The sequence below is a fragment of the Scyliorhinus torazame genome, chromosome 17 (genome assembly GCF_047496885.1).
Source record: "Scyliorhinus torazame isolate Kashiwa2021f chromosome 17, sScyTor2.1, whole genome shotgun sequence".
In the NCBI taxonomy this organism is placed as follows: Eukaryota; Metazoa; Chordata; class Chondrichthyes; order Carcharhiniformes; family Scyliorhinidae; genus Scyliorhinus; species Scyliorhinus torazame.
This window is the reverse complement of record NC_092723.1, coordinates 49,689,336-49,701,356: the sequence shown is the minus strand read 5'-3', so window position 1 is coordinate 49,701,356 and position 12,021 is coordinate 49,689,336. Positions and strand designations below refer to the sequence as shown.

Genomic DNA, 12,021 nt, shown 5'->3' with positions numbered 1-12,021 from the left:
ATAGTTCAGGTAACAGAATTACCTTTGTATGTTATGCACTGAGCCGTAATTTCCTCAGAGTGGTAATCAGTGTTGAATTGCGCTCAGAAAATAAAGGTAGTTTTAAGGGATTTATATTTGTTCTGGTAAACATTAAAACTAAAGTATAGTTTTAAATGGGTTTAATTTAATGTTTCTGTGCCTGGAAGTGTAAAACCTATAGTTGGAATGATGCTGGATAAAAGTGTTTCTATGTGGGGGAGGGGTCAGTTAAATTCCAACTGTGTGTCTATTGTGCTTAGAGAGGGCTATGTCATGAAGAATAAATAAAAGGCAGAAGGGTGTGGGAGTTTCTTAGCAACTGAAGGCCATTGTAAGGTTAATAAAAGCTTCTAAGTTTTAATTTCAGCTGAATTTGTGGGCAAGATCTCGGGGACAGCACATCCCTCAAATCTGCCAGTAGAAAGACTGGACAGGATGGCAGCTGCAAAGAGGCAGGCTTCCTAAAGTACAAGTTACAGTTCAGATAACCAGTGAATTGGGACAGAAAGAGTGTTTAAGACAACTAAAGTTCAGAGAACAGAGCCCAAGTACTATTCAGAAGAATTCAAGGAAGAGTAAACAAAGAGTTAAAAGCCAACTGTAGTAACTAGATTTAAAGTGGGACAGCAGACTTCAGAGGAAGATGAAACATTTGATGTCATTTTAAAAACAGTATGGGCATTGAGAGTTAAAGGCCGTGACTCTCCGCACCTTCCCGCCGAAATCGCGCTCAGCGCAGGGGCGGAGAATGGGGCGTCAGACCCGCGATTGGGTCTGACACCTTCCCACAATTCTCCACGGACCGGATAATCGCCACCAGTCACGCGAGCATGGTTGATGTGGCACTGGTCGGGGGCCATTGAAAGAGGCCCCCACGGCGATTCTCCACCGGCAGCTGGCCGAGTTCCCACCGTGTGGTTCTAACATGGTTCCACCCGGCGGGCACTCGGAGTGGTGGCTGCTACAGCCGCCCTGGTGGGGGGTGGGGGGATCCATTACCGGGGTGGGGGGGTCCTCCAGGACAGCCAGGGTCCCGATCGGGGGCCACCGATCGGCGAGTGTGCGCGATCTGGGGCGGGGCCTATTTTGTGTGGGCCGGCTTGCTGTGTGGGTCCGCCATGTTGCACGGGGCTGCAGCCACAGGTGGCGGCCGCGCGAATGCGTGGACCCGCGGTCGGAAGTGCAGGGCCCTGTATCGGCAGCCAGAGCTGTGCTGAGCACTCCAGCGCCCTGCTGGCCCCCTTCAGCTAAGTGAATCGCTGTTAACATTGGAGTGGAAGCTTTGTTTAAAAGTGACATTTGGAAAAGCTGGTCTGGATTTCAGAATGCAAGCCGCAAAGGGAAAGCATAATTATGAGCAAAAATTTTAAAGCGTGTTTTGGGGAGTGGAGTTTGGAAACTTTCATGTGGAAATCATCTGGAGGGGATTCTGAGGAGGCATTCACTTGTTCAGAGTGGGAACTGTATGTGCACGCAGTCATTTGATATGCTTAAAAGGGAGTTTGTGTGTTCATGAGACGATTGTAGATTAAGATGTATTTTGTAATACCTGTTAATCCTAAAACCTCTGTGCAATTGTAAAAATAAAGGGGGAGTAAAGAAGGATTGTATTGTAATCTAACTTTTCAGATTCAATTAATGTTTTTTCCTTGTTCTCCTAAAAATGACTGAGACTGGATCCTTCCACCCCATGCACCGCAAGATCCAGCGGGATCCGAACCATGTAAAGGCCCATTGACCTCAGGCAGGAATTCAGGTAGCCGGGCAGAGAATTCCACCCTGAGTGTCTATTCGGGTGGGGAAACCAGTACAACCAGTTGGTTGTTCCGGCACGATTCCCATCGCAATTCTCCCACACAGTCATTTTATTGGAGCATGGGGTGACAGCTGCCGGAAAGTGATGTGGGGGACCTAAAAATGCCGGCAAGTTCAACATAAGAGAGATTGGGTGCCCGATCTCAAAGTAACAGTGCAGGCACCACCACCTCCCAAGGATCGCTGCCATTTGGGCCCTCCCAAAGAGTCTTCCTTCAGAACATACCCCCTATTAGCCCCATCAGGCACATCCCCCCACAATTGACAGCATCGGTGGCCCACCCCCATGTGAGAGACACTCTGCAATAAGGTCATCAAAAGCACCCCCCTCCCCCCCATTCTGCCCACCTCGCATGGTCCACCCGTCATTTTCTCCTCTCAATTCCCCCCTTTTCATGGCCCCCCATTCCCCCTTCTTTCGCAACACCCGTTTCAGGCCTTACCCCTTTGGCACTCTGGGAGTGCACCTTGGCACCCTGGCACTGACAGGTTGTCGGGGATAGTACCCTGTCCCCAACCACACAGTGACCTTCCAGTACCCCCCTCCCCCCCCCCCCGCAACCACCACCAGCGTAATAATCATGACTCCATTGATGGAAACCAATAGTGATTCCTGGCATGGCACAGAATCCCAGAAGATGGGAGGCCCGATTTTAAACAAACTGAGCATATTTAAATGCTTATTCAAATTTGCTAATCTGGTTCAAGCCCATTTTGGGATCTTCCCATCTAGTTATAACACAAAATGGGTACGTAACAATTGCCACTCCACATGCACTTTCCAGTGCTAAATTTCTTAAATGCCTGCCTAGCCTGGCCTCCCGGACTCAGGCTGGGTAAGATTCAAGCAATGCAGCAGGTCCTTGAGTCTAGAGCGGAGGCCAAAAGAAGCGGAGCGAAGGAGGACACACCCTCTTCTTTTATAGAAGTGGGGACGGCCTTCAGCATGGGCGGGAGGGAAATTTGATATCGGGGGAGGGTCAGCAATTGGTAGGGAGAGGACATCAGGTGGTGATTTGACTTTGAGGGTGGGGATGTCAGACATCGGGGCGTTGGACAACGTTGGCGGGCTGGATTCAGACGTCTGGGGAGGGTGGATGGGACGGACGTCAGGGGAGGGGAGAACAGATCATGGGAGGTGGAGATCAGGTCGAGTCATAATGTGGTGGTCATGTCAGAGGTGGTCCAGCCGGTCATGTCTGGTCAGGAGGTCAGGTAAATTTGGTTGAGGGAGGGGGAAGTTAGTGTCAGGTCTGGTCAGGTCCGTTTTAGTGTGGGACAGAATGGGTATATGGGGTTGAGTCGCATGGGGGGGGAGGAGCTGCTGGTTGGGTCTGGTGGGATTGGCGTTAGGTAATACCATGTGAGTGGGGGATCTGGGTGGGGGTGTCCCGTGTGGGGATCAGTCTGGACATTTGAAATCATTGCTTTGAATGTGGAAGTGCTTTTATTTATTTTAATTCTTTCAGAGTTACCATTAGTATAACCTGTGAGAACCATTTGAAGTTAGTGATTTATATCGCATTGTTGGATGATTCCCAGAACAGTGCATTTGTCCAGGGGAAGTTTGCACTACTGGACAATTGCTGCATAAACCGTTACCTGGGAACCTCTAATGTAACAGTGTGTTAAGACTTTGTGAATGAGCTTGATTTTCTGTTGAAAGGCAAATTTCAAACAGGTAGGAGCTACCTTGCCTTCTGAGTTGCAGTTAATTCAATGGTGGAGCAGTTGAACATCCGCAGATATCTGTTTGACATAGATTTGGTTGCATTTGATGCATTACTAGTACAGTGTTGTAACTGGCAAGAGAAAGCAGCAGTTATTATTTGGCGGGCGGGGAGGGTTTAAGAGAGGGAGTTAAGGAAGAGTTTGCTCGGTCGAGGGGAGGGTGGGGGTGGGGGGCTCCCCATAACTTGCAACCCCACTTTCTTCTGGCCTTCGAACCATTTGAGGTTAAAAGTCAGGCTTCCTGCTCTTGCCCTGTTGCCCACAGGAAAAGTGTTAGAGCATGCGCAGCATAGTATTCAGGACAATGGGCTTGACAACAAGCCTTATTTGACCCTTAAATGTCCATTTTAATATTTCAGGAAGGTGGCCAATTTTGACAGCACCCCCCCCCCCCCCCCCACTTCACTAGTTTACAACATTAGTCACCTCTTGCTGGCTGATGGGTTCCCTCTTTGGGCCCAAAATACAGACTGAGATTGTACGAACTTCACCATCCAACAAACCGTTTTTGTGATTCAGAATACATTTCCAGAGGTGATTATTTTACTGATTGGGACTCACAGCAGCTACATATGCAGCTATAATAGAAATCCATGAATGTGAGGGAATACTGTTGATCATCAGGACTTTAGACTGACTGAAATATCTGTTTTCTGCTCAACGTATTCTTCAGGAAGGGTCACACTGAGAAAATAATGTATATTTTATTCAACCAATGATATTGCATACGGCAAGCTAGGTGCACAGTTCATACCTGCAGAACATGTTCATTCATAGTCTTGTTGAAGTAGACACTATATTTGCCACTGTTACTAAGATCTTCTGCTTTAAAGTTCCAGACTACAGTAGGCTCTGGATTTCCTCGCACAGCAACTTTAAAATGAGTACTTTTACCTTTTAAAAATAGTTAACACAAAAATGTTAATGAGCCCATTCCCAGACCAGAAAAAAATTGTGTCACTACAGTTTGTATATAATGAATTCATCAGCCCTTGAATGCCAGTGACTGCCATACATTACATATAAAAGCAAACAGGCTTGGTGGCTTACAGATGGCTTCATCTTCATTTTGTTCCTCCTTCTGAAAGGGAGGGGAACTAATGGAGTGGCAAGTTTACATTTATTGCTTTATGGGATATGGGTGCCTTTGGCAAGGCTGGCATTTGTTGCTCATCTCTAATTGCCCTTGAGGAGGACACAATATCTGAGAGATCACAGTATTCGGCACATTGTTACAATGCCAAGTTACACTATTGTTTAGCTGGACATCGAAGAGCGAAGGTAATCATTTGTTGGAGCCATGAGGTCATTTTATGAAAGTGACTAGTGGCAGACCTCCTGGTCATTGATTTTATGCTGCCAAGGTGTAATAGAAATATAGGGCAAAATATCGTCTCCAGTAAGGAATTCACAATATCAGGATGCCAGCCAGGTTTTGTGACAGCTGAAGATGAAAGGGAATTTTGTCAGAGCTGTGTAATTAATAGCTAGCAGTGTGGAAGCTGGGAAAATCTGAAAACCTGTGGAATAGACCATTTAATTGACTTCTTAACAGGCTCAATTGCCTGCTCGCAACCAATTAGAATGGTGTCCATCCAGCGGCCTCCAGGAAATTTCAACTTCAACAGCTTGCCTATGTCAGCTCTTTAAAACAATTATTAGTCCCACTCCTCCACTCTTTCTACATCGTGCTGTAAATGTTTCCCTTTCAAACATATCTTAAATTCTCTTTTGAAATCTATTGAACCTGCTTGCACCAACCTTGCAGACAACACAATCCAGATCATAATGACTCTCTGCATGAGAACAGAATCTCACCTGACCTCATCTCGCTGCTGGATCTTTTGCCAAATATCTTGACTCTGTGTCCTCGAGCTATGAAGCATCTTGCCAGTTTCTCCTTCATAATTTTGAACGCCTCATAAAATTTAACATCTCTATAAATCTCCCCTTAACTTGCTCTGTTTTAATTAGAACAACTCTAGCTTCTCTAGTCTCTCTCTCTCTCTCTCTCTACTCTGTCATCCTCTGTGCAGAATCCAATGAAGCGGAAATTAGATTACTTCCTCAGAGAATTCCCTGTCTATCTTTCTCTGGAGTCAGGTTAAGCCCAGAAATTCAGATCTTCACTTTTTGTTTTGCAATTGTTATGACCTCTAAATCACACCACCACAAAACTGGGTGTGTGAATGTATTCCAAGGTAAGTAGAAATCTGCAGCACAATTTTCTGAAGGTTACCTTTGAACATAGCACAGTTGAGGCAAAAGATGTAGATCCTTACCTTCCTGCATGGTCAACGGGACTGGTCTGCGTTCAATATCTGGTCCGCTATATCCTTGTGGGATATTTTCTGTGAACTCTATTATTGTGACTCCTGGAGTTGATGATTTCTTTGTTTTGACACCTACTGAGTTTTAATAAAAACAAAAATAGTTTTGCTAAAGCGGAAGAGACACTAATATTTAGCACTTTTTGGACACGATTCAGCAACTGCGTTGCACCCAGCGTGGATCGTGGCGCACCAGGCGAATAACTGGAGAGGGCAAATCGAGATTCACTCTGAACGCAAACCATTTTGAGATTTACCCAGCCCACTCCCGATGGTGAGTTCCTTTTCTCGCCCAAAAATGGCGAGAATATCATTGACCCTCATTTTCATTCATTTCAATCTTATTGGTACCAATATGGAATGGTAATGTTTCCTTGCTGTTTAATGGTCAGTGTGATATGTGGAATATTATGTGGTTGACTTTTAAATTGTTGTTACTGTTAACCATTTAATAAACAAAATATTCTCAACTCTCAAATGCTTTCTCAAAGGCGCAGGTGCCATGTCTCAGAGGATGATTAGTGCACTGCATGCCCAGATGCCTGAAAAGCGTACTCTAGGAGTGTCAGCACCATAGAGGCAGCTGCCAACAGTCAAACAGAAAAGAGAAGAGATTCACTGCTGAGGATCCTCTCGTGGCCAAAGGATAAGTGTGTGAATGAGCGGAGGGCAGCTGAGCCGTTTGCCTAATGATGTAACGAGACTCCCAATTTCAAGATATTTAAATGTTATTATCAGGCTTTTATACCTGATAACTGCACCCCCCCCGCCCCAAACCCCTCCCTAACTTTCACTCCTTTGGAAGTGCCAGGGAGCAGTGCAGGCATTGTGCTTGGTCTAGCTGGTCAGGTGCGTTCTTTGGGGAAAGGGGATATTGCTTGGGTTGAATGTTCCATTGTGGTGGGGAATTCCATGGGCGGGAGGTTATGTGGGGTGGGGGTAGAGGTGCAGTGGTTACGTGTGGATGTGTTCCATTTGGTGGCGGAGCATTGTGGAGTGAGGGCATTGGGTATTGACAGGGGTGGTGTTTGGTGTGGTGGTGGTGGGGGGGGGGGGGGGGAGGTTTTTGTTTTAATCTCTTGCATAAGTGCGCCCCGATTTTTTAAAACTGAAGTTGCTGGCATGGTGGGCCCAATCGGAGCCCACCCCACCCGCATGATGTTGTGTGACCTGCCCCTTCATTTTCTTTTGACTATGAGCTGAACGATACGGCAGGGAAAGCCATCGTTTGGGCTGGCGGCTTCCTCGTCATTTTTCCCACCCGCTGTGCCACTCTGACTATTTTTGGGAAAAGTTCCATCAAACAATTTTCATCAGTACATAGCAACGGTAGTAGTAAGATGGCAGTAAATCAGCAAATACAAAAATGCGGTGACTTTCTGAGCCAACTGGAATTCTTTGTTGGACCCAGTGTCTGGGAACACAAGGGACACTGACATACAATTGCTACAGTTAGATTCAGCAAGAGTCATGACTCTGCCCTCCTCAAACCATTCACTGATGAGAAAAGACAGTTGAAGCAACCTTGAAAGGAGTCAATCAAGTGGTGACTTTATAATGTTCACGAAATAATAGGTAATGTGGAAAAGACAGAAAGATAAAATATCTTCAGATTTAATCACGAGAACACAGCTTCAATAAGAAAAAGGGAAATTTAGGAGTGATGCCAAAGGTTCTGCATGCAGACAGGTGATACACTTCCAACTTAGACAAAAAACATAGAATTACTGAAGGAACAAGTGGATGCCATTGGGATGAACAGGAATTTTACTGGAAGGAACACCTTAAATGGTTTTCTCATTTGCATTTGTCCTAGAATCTATTGATTGAAATTTACTTAAAATCATGGGCTGGATTCTCCGTAGCCCGACGCTGAAATCGGAATTGGCGATCGGGCGGAGAATGGCTTCCGACGCCAAAATCGGGGCAGGTGCCAGTTTGACACCCGTCAGCAATGCTCCGCCCCCTCTAAACCGGTGTCATCGGGCCGCGCGCTGCGCGCAGTTGCAACGCTGTTGGCACGTCATCAGCCGATCCACCCGCGATGCTTCACCTCAATGGGCCGAGTTTGCGATGGCACGGGCCACGTCTGGTCCCAGCAATCGGGAAACCGGAGTGCCGGCTGCGGTCAGTGTCCAGCGCGCCACACTCACCTGGGATCCATGCCGCTGAACGGGGGGCTTCTGCTAGGGCTGGGGGAGTGGTGTGGGGGGTGGACGGGGGATGGGCCGTGGGTCTGGGTTGATAGGTTAGGGTTCCAGCATGGCCGGCGCCATGTTTTCCCTTGCAACCGGTGCAGACCGTTAGCCCTGCGCATGCGCGGGCCAGGACCCGCCGATTCTCCGGCCATATTCAACATGATTTGCAGGCGTTACACGTGGTGCTGGTGCTAGCCCCTCAGCGGTACCGGAACTGGTGATGGGTTCGCGCCGGTTTTCCCATCCTAAAACTCCCACGGATTCTCCGTTTGCGCCGGCACGTAGCCTCAGAAATGGAAAATCCCACCCCATGTATTTAAAAGGTCCTGTTTTCTCAGTTAATAGTCACCATAGCCCAGATGACCATAGGTTGTTTTCCCCCTTGGGGGGGGGAGAGCTGACTTGTGGTGATTTAACCTGAGGAACACCACACCTCAGGCGAGGGGCAAGGTTGAGAAGGTGGGGCCTTCATGAATAACCTCATCCCCCTCCCATTGAACTATTTTGAGTTCAACTAATTAAACTAAATCAGCAAATTAAAAGGGGATACTGCCTTAAACAAAAACAAAGAGTGAATGAAACTTAAAACATATAATCAAAAAGTGATTAAAAGAGTCAATAAAGCAGCCCCCAACCCCATTGAATAGTCTATGATAGTAAGTGTATGATAAAGAACGAGTGATGCTAATCATCTGCTGATGAGGACAGGTGAAAAGTGTCTGCAAAGTATTGTTAATAAATCAGATAATGAATCAGATGACTTTAGATCGCCACACAATGAGAAATTGGAGATTATCGCCAGGACGTAATCCCCACTGCTTGAAGCTGACCTGAGCTCTTTGTAACTCCAGCTAGTTGCAAAATCTCATCTAAAAGTGCCCACAGTGGACATTTTATTTGATGAAAACTTGATAAACCAATTTGTCAATCTATTTAGCATAATCTATTGAGCATTAGTTGAAAACAGATATTTTTACCCATGGCCTCAAAAAGCATTACCTGGTCTGGTGCTATTTATTGATGGATTCACGTTCTTGTCCATGTTTTCCTTCTTACTCTCCACTTATGATTGTAATGTCAAAGCTGTTAATTGGAAGAACATGATAAGGATTAATATTGTACTTCTGACCTTCTGTAACCGTGAGGTGTTATCCATTAAAATTAATGTAAATTGGCCATGCTAAATTGCCCCTTAATTGGAGAAAAAAAAATTGGGTACTCCAAATTTCTTAATAACTATATTCAATGCTTCCACCATCCCCAAAGTCCACTACTCGGGGGCAGGCCAGCAGGCAATTCTCCAGATGTATTGTGCCCGGCATGAATCCTGCTTTGTCGGGAGAATTGTGGAAGAGCACCCAGGGGCAAATCAGTTTCCCAGTCTCCCGAGACACTCCAACTAGCATGATCAGGATCTTACCCAGAAGGATGAAATCCTGATCACAACTTATTTGAACTCATTTTATTCTCATTAATGAGATTAAAGTCGAATGCAGCAGGCTCCTGTTATTCGCCCATTCTCCATGCTCCAGCGGGAAGTCACCCGGGCACGAATTACCTCTAGTCCCTAAAGTGGGCTCAAGATGCCAGGGACACTGAGGGGGAGCAATGGGATGAGTACCATCGCTGCACATACCTCCAGGATGCCAAAAAGGGTCATCCCAGGGAGGTGGGGGTCGGGGGGCTTGGGTTGGACTTGAGGGGCTAAAGTGGGGGTTATTTCCCAGGATAAAGGTTGTCCGGCAAGTCCTCCCTTTGTAACCTTGAAAATCTTTAACTCTCTTTCAGCATGCCAGGTTCAATTGTCTGTCAGGTGAAGGTAAAAGTCTTCCTTCTGTAGGATTCAAACCTTTCATGTTTCTCCCATTATGTCAATTTCAATGTCTTGTCAGATTAAGGTAAAAGCTTCCCTCTGTTACCTTGAAATACTTCAAACTCTCTCCCAGCATGACAATTTCAAAGACCCACCAGATGAATTTAAATGTGTTCCCTATGATGCATTGGAAATCTTTGAAGTGCTTTTTCACATTCATTTTTATTCCCCTTTAACTGTTTCAAAACTCTGATTTGCTGAGAAGCCTAAAAGCTTTGAACTGCATTGTTTACATTCAATTTCAGGGCCAATTACCTTTTACAAGCCTCTCGATTGACAGGTCCAGGCTATTTCAAAAGAAGAGTTAGCTTTGTTCGTTTTTATAGCTCTCCACAGTCCATTAACTCTGAAGTGCTTCCTCTATTGAGCAGGCGTCGTTTCTCACTGCAGTTTTTCAGAGGCTGTTTCTTTGTTCTGAAGAGCTTCCAAGAAAGAACAGGTGTTATTTCTAACCACAGTCTTTTTTTAAAAAGAGGCTGTTTCTTTGTTCTGAAGTGCTTCCTAGAAAGAGCAGATTTCTCGTCTGATCAGTATTTTTCTGCTGGGGTTTCCTCTGTTCTGAAGTCTTTCTAGAAAGATTAGGTGTTCTGCCTGAGTCTTGCCCCTGGCATCCTGGCAGTGCCAACCTGGCACTGCCCCAGGACCTTGGCAGTGCCAACGTTGCAGTGCTAGGTTGGTATTGCCAAGGGGCATGGCCTGAAGGGGGTGGGGACTGACTAGGTTTGGGAGCTGAAGGTGGAAAGCGCCTGAAGGGGGGCACTGAGTGGGGGGGGGGGTGGAGGCTCTTTTGCAAACCCATAGTATGGTCTCGCTCACATGCCAGTAATTGGAAGGGGGCGGCTTCCAGTGACTGGCGGGGGCCTTGTCAGTAACTGGGCGGGGGCGTAGGTCTGGTGCTGTAGTGTCATTCTGAGTGCTAAAACGTTGGCCTGATCTCTGAGGAACGGGCCTTGCTGGTTTCTTCGGGTCCCATGGCGTGAATCACCCCCAGTTCCAAAACTTATCTCAGTGTGGTGGATTGCAATCTGGATCGTGCCAATACACCAGATGGGAATCTCACATCGTTTCCCATCAGAGACTACACTTACATTTTTTGGCTGAATTACACCCCCACTCTCTGAGAGTACTGTGCAATTCTGCACCAATCATTGCTGTACAGGCAAAAACACTGACTCAATGATTTATTAAACATTTGAAATTCAGTCTGAGGATAAGACTGTCTCTCTTTTTTCACCCCTTTCTTTGTTATCACAGGCAATATACTGGAATCACTTATTTGTTGAACCGTGAGCTAATTGGTGGCAGATTAGTGTTTAACGTTAAGCAATGTACATAAGTGTGGGGAACCAACTGGAAGGCGAGATGTTTCAAACATAGGAAATTTTCACGCAATAATATATGATTGTAAGTCACAGTGTATGCACCCTAAGAATAATGTAAACAGTTCTTCAACTGTGCCCAGAGACTAATCAGAATATCTGAAAGTGACAGCATGATTGCAAGCATTCTTCTCCTCAGCTACAGATCACAGTTCTCCCCACCTCCAGACAACTGGGACCTTGGTGAAAAAGCTGTCTTAAATCCGCCGCAAATTAAATATTTTCTATTTGTACCGCAAAAGTTGCCAACACGTATTAAAGTGTTAAAATCTCAAGGTTATCTGGAATTCAGCAATGTACCATGACAAGTGGGAATGTTTTACTAAGGCACTGAGAAATTTTGGTTAACAGAAAGTGTCTGTGGACGAAGGTGCCGATGTTATATTGTATTACCTAATGTTGAAAGTGATGGCATTTGGACATTGTCCAAGAGTTCGAAAATTCCTGTAACTGCTCGCTGGACAGCACCTGTCATTAATTAGTTTAATCTTTTCCATTTAATGGTGACGATGACGTAAATTATCCAATCCCGTCTGTCGGGGGATTCGTTGAAAATAGGATGGAAAATTTGGCGGACCATTTCAAGGTTTGTTGACTTCAGGCAAGCATTTATAGTCTCGGTTGGTGTGTGTGTGTGGGGGGGGGTGGTGTGCGCAACCAGAAAACCCCAACTA

General features: G+C 46.0%; 1 protein-coding gene across 1 annotated transcript in view; it reads right to left on the bottom strand.

The window, feature by feature from the left end:
- Positions 1 to 6,142, bottom strand: part of LOC140393459 (immunoglobulin-like and fibronectin type III domain-containing protein 1) — a 93,027-nt gene extending 86,885 nt beyond the window's left edge. Inside the window, exons 1-3 of the mRNA XM_072479791.1 lie at positions 6,091 to 6,142; positions 5,850 to 5,972; positions 4,322 to 4,461 (exon numbers count right to left, since the gene is read on the bottom strand). Coding sequence (XP_072335892.1) covers positions 4,322 to 4,461; positions 5,850 to 5,972; positions 6,091 to 6,142 — 315 coding nt within the window. The remainder of the gene's footprint in view (positions 1 to 4,321; positions 4,462 to 5,849; positions 5,973 to 6,090) is intronic.
- Between the last annotated feature and the right edge of the window lie 5,879 nt (positions 6,143 to 12,021).